This window comes from Calidris pugnax, unplaced genomic scaffold (assembly GCF_001431845.1).
Source record: "Calidris pugnax isolate Ruff unplaced genomic scaffold, ASM143184v1 scaffold91, whole genome shotgun sequence".
Lineage (NCBI taxonomy): Eukaryota > Metazoa > Chordata > Aves > Charadriiformes > Scolopacidae > Calidris > Calidris pugnax.
This window is the reverse complement of record NW_015090898.1, coordinates 2560193-2575004: the sequence shown is the minus strand read 5'-3', so window position 1 is coordinate 2575004 and position 14812 is coordinate 2560193. Positions and strand designations below refer to the sequence as shown.

At 50.8% G+C, this 14812-nt stretch overlaps 1 protein-coding gene across 2 annotated transcripts in view; it reads right to left on the bottom strand.

Moving 5' to 3' along the window:
- PLXNA2 (plexin A2) overlaps positions 1 to 14812 on the bottom strand; it is a 217552-nt gene that overhangs the window by 13428 nt on the left and 189312 nt on the right. For both annotated transcript variants that reach the window (XM_014948566.1, XM_014948565.1), the window contains exons 21-26: positions 13563 to 13705; positions 11094 to 11362; positions 6200 to 6266; positions 5283 to 5429; positions 4677 to 4836; positions 3994 to 4097 (exon numbers count right to left, since the gene is read on the bottom strand). In XM_014948566.1, the coding sequence (XP_014804052.1) occupies positions 3994 to 4097; positions 4677 to 4836; positions 5283 to 5429; positions 6200 to 6266; positions 11094 to 11362; positions 13563 to 13705 (890 nt within the window). The remainder of the gene's footprint in view (positions 1 to 3993; positions 4098 to 4676; positions 4837 to 5282; positions 5430 to 6199; positions 6267 to 11093; positions 11363 to 13562; positions 13706 to 14812) is intronic.

The following is a 14812-nucleotide window of genomic DNA, read 5'->3' as shown; positions in this document are numbered from 1 at the left end:
AGAGAAATTGCTTCTGGGGCTAAATCCTCCATTATTTGCCAGGAGTCCTGCGAAGGACACAGCCACATCCCTTTGCAGGGGGAAATTCGGGGGAAGCAGCTGGATTTTGCTCCCCAGCATCTCCCCCTGCACCATCCATGGAAGGGGTGATGGAACAGCACGAGGTGACCCACACAATGATCACCGCCGCCTCCACGGCTCAGGGTTCCACCCAGATGAAAGGTTTCATGTAAATGTGAGTTGTTATTATTGCTGGTGACAGTGGAAATAATAGTCACTTGTGTTTCACAGTACAAAAGTGAGATTTTTCTAAGCCAAACACTTCAAACACCTCTGTTATTTCCCCCTCTGCTCCTGCCTCACTTCATCCAATCTATTAAGTCGGTGGAGGAAATGCTCAGGTGGTGACATTATTTTCGGAGGCTGTCATTAGCTGCCACTTCACTTCAATTTCACTAGGTGGGGGGAAAAACCTGAGCGCGGAGGAGCCCAGGGAGCTCCCCGGACACTGCGCCGGGATCTGTTTCCACCAGGGCTGTGGTTAACTGGGAGAGAGGCATTAAAAATTACACACACACACACACACACACACGGAGTACTCTCACTCTCTAAATTTTGGGTCGAATGGCTCTTGTCAGCTAAAAAACACCAGCATGCAAATCAGCATCAGATGTAACACACATTCGTTTCCCATCTCGCTCTGCTCTTGCCACACTCCCATAAAACCCCAGAGACGCCTGCGAAGCTGCCTGGCTCTTTTACAACTTTATAAATATTCCGATTCTTCCGCGAGCTGGAAACGTGCTGCACAAAACACCTTAAAGAAAAGAAAAAAGAGAAGCTGGAGCAGGGACCGCAGCAGCCCAGACACCGAGAGCGGGTTTGCCTGGGGAGGCAGGGATGCAGGGAGGATGCTGGCTCCAGCTCCGCTCCTAAGTCTCATTTTCCACACAAATCTTCCCTCTCTGCTTCTAATTTTTCATTTAAAATAGTCTTCTAGTCTCTCAGCCTTCCCAGAGTCACAGCGGCTGACAGGTATTCATGCTCTGCTGCCTCTGAGTTAACCCTGCATGAGCCACTGTAAATCATTTGATATTAAATTCAGTGTTTCATTTTTCTTGAGTAAAACCATGCAGAGTGAGACTCTCCCATGGAGTTTAATAGGCATGAAACCAAAAGGATACTACACAAATGTAATACAATTCCTTACAACACGGTTTAAAAGCTCCAGAGAATTTAACAAAGAATTATGCCTATTTAACCTACACATCTATTTTTATAAATGAAGAAATAAGCAGCAGGCATACAGTTCTCTCTGTAATTCTATAAAGAGGTTCAAAAAAATATTACAGAGATGAATATTCCTTTTTAAATGCAATCTGGCTTTTGCATGTGAAGGCTTCCCATGAAAAGCATATTTTCTGGGTTGATGCAGATGTATATTGTACTTTTACCATCCTAAACACCTAGAAAACAAATGTAATCATGTCAAAATCCAGCAGCCGGGTGTGGAGCTGAGAAACCCTTGGAGTTAAATAATGTGGCAGGAGCTCGATGGGGCCCAGGAGCTGCAGGGATTGGGGCTGAGGAGCAAAGGGACCCCAGGAACGGGGAGCAGGGACAGGGCTGGGAGGACCAGGCAGGTTGTGGTCCTTGCTTGGGGGCTTGTTCCTGGGTGACAGCACCCCCTGAAAGCCTCCAGAACGGGGTATGGGATGGAAGGGACAGGGCTGGGAGGACCAGGCAGGTTGTGGTCCTTGCTTGGGGGCTTGTTCCTGGGTGACAGCACCCCCTGAAAGCCTCCAGAACGTGGTGTGGGATGGAAGCAGGGGCTGTGCATCCCCAATTACTGCGTGCAAATCCACAGACCACTCTGCCTTCACATCAGCAGATACAAGTAGATGGCATCTGACCAAAAACCTGGACAAGACAGCTCTGAATAAAAGATGGAGAGCACTTTGCAGAGCTAGCTTTTACGTTTTTCCTAGAAATTTAGAAATCATCTTCACTAGTCCTCCAGAAGCCGGAGAAATCTAGATGTCATTTTTATGGCTTCAACCACACCTGCTCTATATGTGACACCCCTGGATGAAATGGTGAGGCAGCAGTGCTTGAAACTCAAATGATTTTATACCCTCTTCTGTGCTGTGCCTTTGCCCACATATTTGTTTTACTGTGTAGTCCTGGAGCATCTGTATTTTTGATACCTAATAAAAACATTTATTACTCAAACAGAAAAAAAACCAAACCAACTAGTAAGAATACAAAAAAAATAAAAAAATTGCTGTTTGTTTTTGGCAAAAGCCCTGCCTTGACAAGATTTCTGTTGCAGTGCAGAGAACTTGGCTTCTCTTTATGGCTGGAACAGCTCGTGGGGCTGTGCAGAGCCCGGGCCAGCGCGGGGAGAGACGTCTGCCATCCCTACCTGTTCCGATGTTTGGCAGCAAACTTCTGCCTTGTTCCAGCCCAAAACTGACAGTCAAACGGCAGGAATAGCTCCAACAGCCCGAGTGCTGTGAGGATCTTGTTTATTTTAAGGGTAAACTTGTGGCTCAGATTCTCCCACAGGCGCTAAAATGAAAATACTCCCTCCCCCTGCACATCAGACAAACACGGCTCCCACTTGTGACTTCCTTAAGATGACTTTTAAAGATCAAGGCATAATAAAGTCTCGCCGCTTCCCTGCATGTTGGTTAATCCCTTGCAACTGTCAGGTAAAACAGATTTTAGAAACAATGGAATTCATCTGCACAGCTCCTATGACATTTTACAGTAATCGGTCTTTAAATCCTTGGGGCTGCTTGGAAAAGTTGACCCTCGAGGTGCTTTTTTACATGCACTTTGCATATTTATGCCTTTCTCTCTGCCTCGCTCCCTGATTAGACGGCGCCTGTCAATACTGGCTCTCATTCAACTTACACAGCATGAGTCACGCTGATGGACTCGAGATGGTGTATAAACAGGGAAAGATGCCAGATTAAATACTAAACACTTCTGTGTAGGTAGTGATGGACAGGAGTAGGTTACAGGTCCCAATTAATGCAGTTATCCTCCGCTGCAGACAGGCTTTGAGTAAAAGCCTTCGATTTCCTTCAACCAAACCTCCCTCAGCTCCGTTTTTACCTCTCTTCTCATCTTCCACACACCCTAGGAAGCCCTTTCCAACCTTTGCATCCCTATCCAGAGCAGCACAGGCTGGGCTGGGGCACACAAACTGCAAAAGCTAAAGATGGCAACAACTCCTTAGGTCACCTGGCCCACCCTGGCCGATGCCCAGGAGAGCACCTTCACTGTCCAGCTCTGTTTTATACATCCTTAGTGGCAAAGCTCCTGGTACTTGGCTTGGAAGACTAGGTCTGGGACTTAGGAGGTTTGATGTCACCCTGTCAAGAAGTAACCCCTGATATTCACCCTTTCTTGACTTGGCCTCATCCCGTACCTCCCTGCAGCATTCCCAAGTGACAGTATTTGAAGTATTTGTTCTGTTTCCCTTCTTAAAGCCTTGCATGATGCTCAAGAGTCAACACGTAGGAAGGTCACGAGCAGGAGAGGTGAGCTGCCACTTCAGCAGACCGTCTGATCGTGTGGGGTTTGCAAAGCTTTGAAGGAAGCCAGAGACTCCTCTTCCTCCCCTGTTGCACTCCTGCTTGTCCCAGACCCCCTCGTGAAGACCCGAGCCCCATGGGCCACCCGACCCCAGCCCCATCTCTCCAGCAGCAGCAGCTCAGCCCTCTCTGTCGCTCCCTCTCTCTCACCAGCACGGCTGGCGGCTTTAATTTAGCCAATTTTCAACTCTGCTAGTTTCTATAAGATCCACGTCAAGGTTGCTTTCCCGTCTAATGCATAAGCACATTGAACCCTTCTGGTTTATCATACAAATGTGACCTCCCTGTCTGTCTTGGTAGACGAGCTACTGGGGAATTAAATTCCTGCTTTGCTTTTCTTCCCTCCCGGCAGCTTTCTGGGAAGTGTCTGCTGGGGCTGCTTTCTTACCTGATAATGCATCAAGGTGTTCAGGCGCTTCCAATCTCCTTCAATCTTGGTGGTGATGTCTTCATCCTGCAGGACCACACGAGCTATCCGGCCCTGCCGCCACTCTACGGGAGAGGCAAAAACCAGGCAGACACCACGGTCAGAGGGAAAAAGGCACCAACAGGCTCTACCCACTTCTGGCTCAAGCAACCACAGGACAGAGGAGCCTGTAGAAGAGCCCAACTCCCGGGGAAAAGGCACCCAGAGAAAGCTAAATTCTGCTCTTAAATTTTAGAACTTCAAGGAAGGTCCCGCTGATGGTTTTCCTGCAGCAAAGTGCAGCATTTTAGTTCCCATGCAGAAGGTTCTGAGGTGTTCAGCTGAACCAAGGCACAGGACCTTCCCAGCCCCTCTGTCCCCCACCCCGGCTCTGGTAGGACACACAACCTCAGGGAGAGGCTTTGCTCAGCAGAGTGAAAGAGCAAACGACTTCTGAAGCCTCCGTGATCAATGGACAATTAGCTGATCCCATGGAGTTCAAAACCTATCTGGTCAGAGCAGCATCCATGATTTTAGGGGCAGAAAGCTCCAGGTCATCATGCAGCCTGAGCTCTAGCTTCCAAGCTCTGTAAAACCCAAGGAGAACCACCAATAACAACACCCTATCCCATCTCCCCCTTCCTGCAAGGGAGGGAAGCTCCTACCCAAGTCCATGTCAACAGCTCTTGGTCTCTGAGAATATGGGACGTTTTTGTACACTGCATCGAGGATCTTCTCTTTGACTTGAGTGATGGTGTCACAGTTCAGCACCTTCACGGGGATCTCTGGACTGTTCTCATTATCTGGGTTCACACAGTTTAGGATCTGGAAGAGAAGGAGAACCAGATCATGCTCTCAAGGGCTTTGGACAAGCAGCTGGGAGAACTGTAACCACATCTGGCACAACCTGTTCTCATAAAAACCACCACAACCCCATTTATGTCATTGCTGCTGCAGCTAGTACCTCTACAACATCACTAGAGGAGTCCTAGATGGCCCTTTCCATTTGCTAGAGGGAGGGCAATGCTCAGGGAGATGAAAGGCTCCCTGCAAACCCTGCCTTTCGAAAACCTGAGCTCAGGCTCTTTGTACCTGCAAATTTGGGACATCCCTGATTTGGGGACAGGTCTGGCAGCGCGAGGCTTTGCTGCACCCGCAACACTTGTGCTTCTCAGGAGTGTCCTCATCACTGGCCTAAGGGTTAGACCAGCTCATGGCCACGCGGGGAGGACAGAAGAGATTCTCTGGCAGCTTCTGCAGCGATCACTCACCAGAGTCTTGTACTCAATTTGCTGCCGGATCAGCTTGTCCTCACTGAGGGAGTAACGGGCCTCTCCTGTGATGGCATCGATGGGGCCTTTCTCCATCTGCTGCTTGATGGCACAGTAGAGCATGAAGAGCGGTTCTCCAGCACACTCCTACACAACGAGACAGCAGCAAAACTAACACAGAGGTGAAGGTGCATCTCCTCCAGGGCCTCTGGCCTGCAGACAGGCTCTGCTCGTGATTCAGCTCAGCCCAGGAACAGTCCCTTCGACTCAGTCATAGCACATGTGCAATCCAGGCTCAGCCCCCAGCAGCTCCAGGAGAGGACAGCCAAAACCATGAGTCCCATTGCTCCATGGGTATGTTGTCTTTGGCTTGGTAAATCTCTACTGCATCTATATGGCTGTAAAAAAGGAATCTGAGATCTCGATCTCATTGTTCGCTCCCATGAAGCAAATTCTGATGGGCTTCCAAAACCACGAAATAAAGTTAAAAAAAATGGAAGCCCAGGCACAGAGATGTGAGTGAGAATTTCTCCTAAGTACTGAAGAGGTCCAATAGAAACTCCATCACAGGAGGACTACACCAGGTGACCTGAGGGCTGAAGAAGGCTGAGCGTGGAGGCCGCTTGAGCTCGATGTGAGTGAGAATTTCTCCTAAGTACTGAAAAGGTCCAACAGAAACTCCATCACAGGAGACTACACCAGGTGACCTGAGAGCTGAAGAAGGCTGAGCGTGGAGGCTGCGTGAGCTCTGCTCAGCCCCTTTAACAGCAGCTCCAGCCCCGAGCAAATTTCCACCTCCCCAACTACATCTTTTGACTTGGAGTCTGACTGAGGAGTTTCAAGCCCAGGTTCACCCCGGGGAGGGCTGGTTGGGGGGGACAGCAAAGCAGCAGCAGGGTCTCTCCATCCCTCCTTACCTTGAGGAACCTGTGGAGGAGGAAGGCGAACCAGTTCGTCAGCATCTTCTCAGCCACCGACTCCGTCCTAGGGAAGACGGGAGGACACAGACATTACAGACAAAACCAAATCATCTATCAGAGGCTCCAAATCTCCCCAGAGCAGACAGACAGCAGGATGTGGCCAGATTTGTCCCCCCACCCTGGCTACGTGGAGCTGACAGCAGCTTGCCCAGCTGACAGCCCGTCACGGCCCTGATGGGGCTGGTGACAAGGAGCCTGGTGACACCGGGCTCCTCGCACGTGGTGCAAATTACAGCCTGGCTCAGTAAATCACTGGGATTTGCAGCAGTTGCTGGCAATCAGGGACAGCAGAGTGACAATGGCAGGGAAATTGCAGCTTTCTCCCCAGTCCCACCCAGCGTCCTCTCCCCACATTGTGCCCAACATTATCTCTAATTTAAATACAATACCTCCTAATGATAGTTTTTAATGCTGGCTCTGCAGGACCCCGGAGACTTTCCTTAAAGCACTACAATTTTTATATCCTGGGGTGGGGAGGGGGGGGCTGTGCTGGTGGCAGGGGGTCTCACGGGCCACATCTGAGCCCCAAGCACGGAGCTGAGGCTGGGGGTGGCAGGCAAAGCCAGATGCCAACGTGCCCCAGGGCAGCCTGGCTTTCTTGCACCATTGGCTTTACCATTGCAACCAGCCTCATGCCACATGCCATACCAGGATCTGGGCCAAATTTTGGCAAGCGGAGAGGGGTTGATCCAGCACCTTGTCCTCTGCAGCACCCTCTCCTCTGGGGACCACGGCTCCCTCCACCTTCACCCTGAGCAAGAAAGCATCCCTGCTGGGGCTGGCCACCTCTCTGCACCTTCATCTCCTTGACCAGCAGCTCTGCTCCTGGTGTCAGTCTTGTCAGTGATGCCTCCTGACCCGTCCAGGAGATGCTCAGTGGTCACCACCACACACCAAACCTCTACCTCCATCCCTACCCTGAGCTGGAGCGAGTCACCATCCCGCTCTGGACCCCTTTTCCCCATCCTCCCCCATCTGCTCTGCTGCCTTGAACCAAGGGCTGCCCCTCAGAATGTATTTATACAGCATCCTGCATGTTTGAAAGCTCTGGCATTTAATGAAAAACACACACTATTGAAGCAACAGGGTTTGATCCCAAAGTCAAGCAGATCGTGTCTAAATGGGAGGCAGAGATTTCAGCAAACAAAAAACCGACGCCAGGCGGCAAACGGACCCGGGGTCACATTATCCATCATCTCTCAGGATCACAACATCTGCCAGGAATTTGCGGAAAATGTCTGCAGATCCCCAAAGAATTTAAGCCTGAATTGATTAACTGCCTAAAAATTCATCCTACAAATTGACACGCGCATTGTTCTCCTGTTTAAAAATATTTCAGTCGCCCAATTAAGGAGGAGCAGCACCAGCACACCGCTGTGCCAGCGAGCCATGGAAAACAGGGAGTTGGTGATACCAGCTACAGAATAGGTGAAAAACTCAGAAACTGATATATTCAGGACTCCCAGGGTGAATATTAATTTAATTTATTAATAGGAAATTAAATCAAGAATTGGCAAGCCTCCCAATTAGCCCTACCAGTGAGATCGCCACCTGTGTCCCGACCCCGTTGGCTGCTCGTGGCCTGACACCGACACCATAAAAATACCTGAAATAAGGAGTGACAGAGGATTTGGGGTATATTGTGTGGGAGAAGGGTATCGGATCCTCCCGTGCCGAGCTGTTCCCTTGGATTTCTTTAGCAGAAAGACGAGATCAGCCGAATGCAACAGCAAAAAGAAATGCCTGGGAGCATCTCTGTCGAATCCTTTCTCCGTACCTACGAGTAACTGTTCCCTTTGATTTCTTTAGCAGAAAGACAAGATCAGCTGAATGGAACAGCAAAAAGAAATGCCTCTGAGCATCTCTGTCGAATCCCATTTCTCCGTACCTGCGAGCGCAGAGTCTCACGGAATCTCCACACGGGCTGACGCCGGGAGGTGTTTGCAGTGCACCAGTCCCGGGGAAGGCCAGCAATTAAGTTAATCATCACTCTCCTACCCTGGCTGGGGAAAGGGGCTGCTTATAACCTGCATCGCAGCGGGGTGCAGCTGCAGGAGCCCTGCAGGCTCCTCACAAACAAGCCTGTGTATTTATTTTCCCTGCCTCTTCTGCCTTTGAAGCTGGGCTGGAGCAGGATGGCTGGAGAAGCCATCCCTTAAACTCTGCTGGCCACCACGGGCCCTGACCTGGCTGTCTCTCTGCCACGCTGGGAGGGCAGGCACCGCTCTTACTGGCTGGGCTGGTATCTGAACCACTGCTACAGATCTGTCTCTAAAAATAAAAAAATAAGCTCCTGAAGATTAACCCGGCAGGGGAGAATCCCTAGGCTTGAAGAAAACCCTTCTCATATTGACCACATAACAGGGGCAAGGCACGATCCAGGGAGATCTTTCCAAAGGAGCCTGACGCCAGCAACCAGTGCCTCGGCTGCTCCTCCGACGTTCTGAGGCACCGGGAATAAAACAAAACTAAACAAAAAAATGGCTGAGAGGACTCAAAAAATAAACATGTATTTTATTAATTTTCCCCCGCTATATCTAGGTCTCTGAACCGCTGTGTGCTGCTCTCTGTGCCAGCAACCAGAGCAGCTATTTGATTTAATGTCAACTTTTTTTGCTGCCTCCCGTGAGGGGTAGTCATGGAAGAAAGAGAGAGGGGAAAACGAGGAAGAAAGAGAGAAAGAACTGAGTGCCAATTATCAACTGCTGCCACCAGAGAGCTGAAAAAATAAAAATAAAAAATATCTCACTTTGTGGCTGATCAGTCCTTATTAAGTCAGAACAAGACGTTCTGGTAGTTTTGTGCATCTCCACCACCCTGGAGCCCACAGGGGACAGGGCTGGGACGGGGCTCCAGCCCCACATTTAACAGGGCTGTGGTGATAGGACTAGGGAAAATGACTTTAAACTAAAGAGGGGAGGTTCAGGCTAGATATAAAGAAGAAATTTTTTATGACGAGGGTGGTGAGACACTGGCCCAGGTTGCCCAGAGAGAGTGGCTGATGCCCCAATCCCTGGAAATGTCCCAGGTTTCCCATGAAATGGCTAAATCCTGGCACAGGACAATCGGCCTCGATGCTGCTGGTGTTGCCCGTGGCCCTGTCCCTTTGCTGCGGGGGGAGCGGGCAGGGCTCTGATCACCAGCCGTGTATTTTTTGGAGCACGGTGGAAAGTCATTATTGATGGCTGAGGCAGAAGATGCCTTCCCAGCGACTCGTCAAACCACGGGGGAAATTAAGACGGCTTCCTTTTCCGAGATGAGTTATTGCCTCCACAAACACAGCCAGATTTAAAGCAATTTCCTGTCAAGTATATTCATTATGGCTGGAGGAATCCCTGAAACTTTCCTAGAGCTGTGAAATCCTCCCTTCTCTTCCATCCACCTGCTCCAGCGAGATGCCGGCTGCAGCCCATGGGGCAGTGATGGTCCTGCCACAGGCCGAATCCAGGACCCAAAGGGACACGGGATGGAGGTGGCTCACAACACGGGGTAGCCTTTTACTCATGGCCACTGATCTGGCCTACACTCATCCACGCTTCTCATAGAATCATAGAATGGTTTGGGTTGGAAGGGACCTCAAAGATCATCGACTTCCAACCCCCCTGCCCTGGGCAGGGACACCTCCCACCTGAGATCTAATCTGAATCTTTTTTTCTTCCAATTTAAAACCGTTTCCCCTTGTCCTATCATTACCCTTCCTGGCAAAGAGTCCTTCTCCAGCTCTTCTATGAGCACCCTTCAGGTATTGAAAGGTCGCTATAAGGTCTCCCCCAAGCCTTCTCGTCTCCAGGCTGAACAACCCCAGCTCCCCTTTATTCCTCCTGCCATTTCCCTGCACCATCACGGGCGAGTCACTCAATCCATCCCTGAGCTCCTTCCCAGCCGTGAAACACAAACGCTGCTGCTCCATCCAGGCAGACAGGGATGGTGTGAGGAGAAAGCCCATGAATACCGCCAGGTAGCTGAGGCTCATGAGGGTCTGAGGGTCTCCCAGGTGCCATCAGGAGGGGGACTGAGCCTCACGGGGCAGCCTGCTTTTCCCTGGCAGCTCCAGGGGCAACTCACAGCACTTTTCCAAGAGGTACTTTTCCTCCCATTAACGTTTTACCATGGTAATGGCACAGCTCATGGGAGACAAGGACCATAAGTACTGTACTGACTTGTAAGAAATCAGGCTCCTGTCCTTAAGAGCTTGAAATCCAGGAAGAACCATAGAATTGTTTGAGCTGGAAGAGACCTTTAAGGTCATCAAGTCCAAATGACTGGAGGAGCTGCATCTCTACTCCTCCAGACCCTGGATGTGGTACCAGCAACCTGCAGGTGATGGAGACCTCCAGTTTTTGTGCCATTTGCCTCCCCACCACCATGGGGGCTAAACCCCTTTGCTGAACTGCTCGGGCACCTCTGCACACATGGGTGAGAGAAGCAGAAGCTGGGCAGGGAGGGCAGGGAGGAGGCAGATGGATGACAGAGGTGACACTGCTGTCATCATCACCTGCTCTCAGCAAAGTGGAGAAGGGGAAGCTGCTGGGGCAGGGGAAAGGTAAGAGATTGTGAGGGAGAGAGATCCATCAGGGATAAGAGCTCTCTTGGATCCAATTTAAGGCCCTGTTCGGCCATCTGTGGAATCATAGTTAACCCTGTGTCCTGGAAATAGGCGAAGAAATGGATGGGTTATCCAAAGCCACCCATGGAGAGCAGTGTTTTCCTTCCCACACCAGCACCCTGGTCCTTCAGAGCCCTCAGATGCCACCAGCCTCGTGGCCGTGCCAGCCCAAGGGACCGCACTGACTTGTCCCCAGCCCTGTCCCCTCCCCATCGCCCCCGTTACCTGCGCAGGAGCAGTTTGGGGTGGTTCTTGTTTTCCAGGTTCTTCTCGATGAGGTCGGAGAGCAGCTGCTTCAGCACGTCGGTGGCGTACTCCAGCTTGCCCTGCAGCCCCGTCATGATGAGCGAGGCCACGTTGCCGCGGTCCCGCATGGAGAAGCTGCGCTGCAGCTCCAGCGTCCGGATGAAGGTCAGCAGGAAGACTTTGTTGTTGATCAGCTGAGCAAAGAGCTTCAAGGCCTTCTCCACGCTCTGCTGCCCGTTCCCTTGGACCTGCAGAGGAGAGAAGACCCATCAGCCACGGCGTGGGAGGACAAGGGACCGGAGAGCAGCCCTGCAGCGCTGTGGGGTCACTCTCCCATCGTGGGAGGGGGGTGAATGGTTTAACCCTGGGTGCACGAGCATCTCTCAGGGTCTCAGCATCCCTGAATGTGGTCTCTGGCCTGTCCTGACCAAGCATCACCTTCTCTGTCCTCCCCCAGCACGACTTGCCTTAATCATTGCTCCGAGCTGCACTCTCTGCACGCCATAAAGCTGCTGCTTTGAGGCTAACGGCCCCATAAATGACATGCAATTTTGCTTGTTCTGCACAAAAAGTGACACTCTTGTAAGTAAATTAAATACTAATTTAGACTATTGCTTTATTATGGGACAAGTGTAAAAAATTAATTGAGGCTTTCAGCCAGTTGCAGATTCAAGTAATTCATTACAAGTGAAAATGATGAACTACATTAAGCAACTCTTTACCAAACATCTTGGAGACTTATGTATTGGTTTTACTAACGTTACATAATTAAGCAACTGTGTAATTGGCAACACATTTATCACTTCTGCAATTCTGTTTTTCATGAGTAAAACAAATAAAAAGCACTCATATATTTGTTTGCTAGAGCATCAGCTTATTTGGCAATTTAAAGAGCGAATACAATGCGTGGGGGTGGAAAACTCAGGGCATGGAAATGGGCTGGGGGGGGCTGGTTCAGGGCCTGGGAATGGGCTGGGGGGGCTGGTTCAAAGCTCACTGAGCTTTACCAACGCCAGGGCAACTGCTCAGTGTTGGTGGCCCACTGGGAAGGAATTTTATTTGATGTATTAATGCTGGGTAGTGCTCGCCTGGAAAAGCAATGCGGCTGCATGGAGCACAAGCAATCAGTGCTTCGTCCTCTTACATCTCAGGTTTGGGGACACCTCCAGGGTTTGGGGACACCTCCCACCCAGTCTGTGTGAAGGCACCAGGACCTTCAAGATTCCCTGGAGCAATACCAGCCTCCCAGAGGGAGTGCTGAGCCCGGTACCTCTGGGCATCCCAGACAGAGGACGGCAGCCCCACGCTTGGTTGCAGAGAATGTTTCTTGAAGCAACATCTTTTTCGAGCAGGGCCCATCTGCAAGGGGGTCTGATGGCCCCTTTTACGTTACCGATGTTCCTAAATCCTCAGTGAGGATCTTATGTATATATTTACATAAACTAGTGGAAAAACCAGGGAGATGAAAGGGTTTTCTGGCAGCTGAGCGGGAGGCTGGCCATGCCTAGGCACAGCGCTTGCCCTCCCGTGGACACGCCATGGAACAGCAGCAGGATGCTCCAAGAGGGATGCTCCAAGAGGGATGCTCCTAGGCTGGATGCTCCCGGACACCCAGCCTGCCCCTGCCTGGTAAAGTGATTAAAGAGGACTTTAAAAGTCCCCTATAACTTACCTGGCATGCTATAGCAATATAAAATGCAAGCGAAATCATCAGGGATGTCAAAATTGAAGGTAGCCTAGGCTGCAGTGATCATGCCCTAGTGCAGTACACTGTCCTCTTCCAGTACCTGAAGGGAGCCTACAGGAAGGCTGGGGAGAACCTGTTTAGAAAGGCCTGCAGTGACAGGACGAGGGGCAATGGCTTCAAGCTGGAGGGGAACAGATTTAGACTGGAGATGAGGAGAGGGTTCTTCACTGGGAGGGTGGTGGAGCACTGGAACAGGCTGCCCAGGGAGGTGGTTGAGGCCCCTTCCCTGGAGATATTCAAGGAGAGGCTCGACGAGGCCCTGGGCAACCTGGTCTAGTTGGGGGAGTCCGACTAGATGGCCTTTGGAGGTCCCTTCTGGCCTGGGCAATTCTATGATTCTACGATTCTATAAAACCCCATAAAATACACCTGAAGCATCACCGGGGAGAAGAAACAGAGAGGAACGAAGCAGATGGCCTTTGGAGGTCCCTTCTGGCCTGGGCAATTCTATGATTCTACGATTCTATAAAACCCCATAAAATAAACCTGAAGCATCACCGGGGAGAAGAAACAGAGAGGAATGAATGTGTGATGGAGATAAAACACCAGCTTCTTAGTTAAAATGAGCTGGGGGGTCATCCTGTTAACCCCAGTGCCTAATAAGATTTGGTGTGGAAGGTGTGGAGGTGATTCGGGGTTTCACACTGGCTTCCCCGAGTGCTCAGGGAAAGGCGAGGGCCGGAGCACAGCCTGTTCCTCACCTCCAGCTCCCGCAGGACGGGATGGTCCTCGATGCCGGGGAAAAGCACCCTCATGGCGTACGTCCGATAGTCCAGGTAGGGGATCCCGGAGCGGTCCAGGTCGCTGGTTAATTCATTGATGTCTGTCTGCAGCTCTGCAAAAGCTATTTGGGGAGAAGAGAATTAAGAGGGAGGAACAGAGGTGAGGTGCAGGAGCTGAGGGTGCGGGCAGGGGCTCAGGGGGGGGGCTCCCTGCTCTCCTCGGGGGCTCGGCAGCAACCATAACGGGGCCAGGTCAGGAATCTGATTCAGGGGAGACCTTGGTGTGTAGCTCAGACAGACCCTCACCCTCAGAGACTCCGTCTCAGCAGCTGAGAGTGGGAGAGCACTAACTGCACAGAGCAGAAGCCGAGAACAAAAGATGCTTATTAATTTGTATGCAGCTCACACCTCTGTATACACACCTAAAACACCTTTAAAGGCTGCAGAGAAATAAGGATCTATTTTCATAACTTGGTACCTCCCACATTTTCCTTTCTTCTTCGTGTTGTCCTCCTCTATCAACAGTTGCCCAAAATAATCAAATCTGATACAGATCAAATCCAAGTAGAAACTGCCTGCTGCAGGGGTCAGCAAGGAATTTATTCTGCCTCTCGTAACATAACATCACCGTGTTATAGAGCTGCATGTGTGTCCTTGGGCCAATTCCCAAAGTAGGAAATACTGGCCTCAGAAGGTCTCTGTACCCCAGCGAGGCTGTGCCCACGCCGAAGCTGTGGTCTCTCCTGAATAGATCTCATTTTTTTGCCCTGTGCTTTCAAGGCTATATCCTTTTAACATCAGCTGAACAAACCCAGTGCAACTCTCTCTGTATACAGAGGTCACACTCTGAAATTTGCAGCTTTCCATTTATTTGTCTTTGATTGACTAAGCTCCCTCCCAGCTGGAAGGACGGACAAAACAACAGCAGCACAGCTCCCCAGAACCCTTTTTCTCTCAACTCACCAGCTACAGCACTGACTGCCCACCTCCACCTTGGCTCCCCCGTGGAGCAGCCAGGCTTGGCCACCTCCTTGCAAGCAACAAGGCTTGTGTGTCTTGAAATGGGCCAGCAGCAGGTCTGGCTGCTCCAAATAACATGCAAGTTTTCCCATAAGCAAATACCTGAGGAGCTTCTTCCTCTCCCTCAGACCTGCTCCTGCCACCCTGGGATCCCACCTCACAGACTGGAGGGACCGGACCAGTTTTCCAGCCCCACCACCTTCCATCTG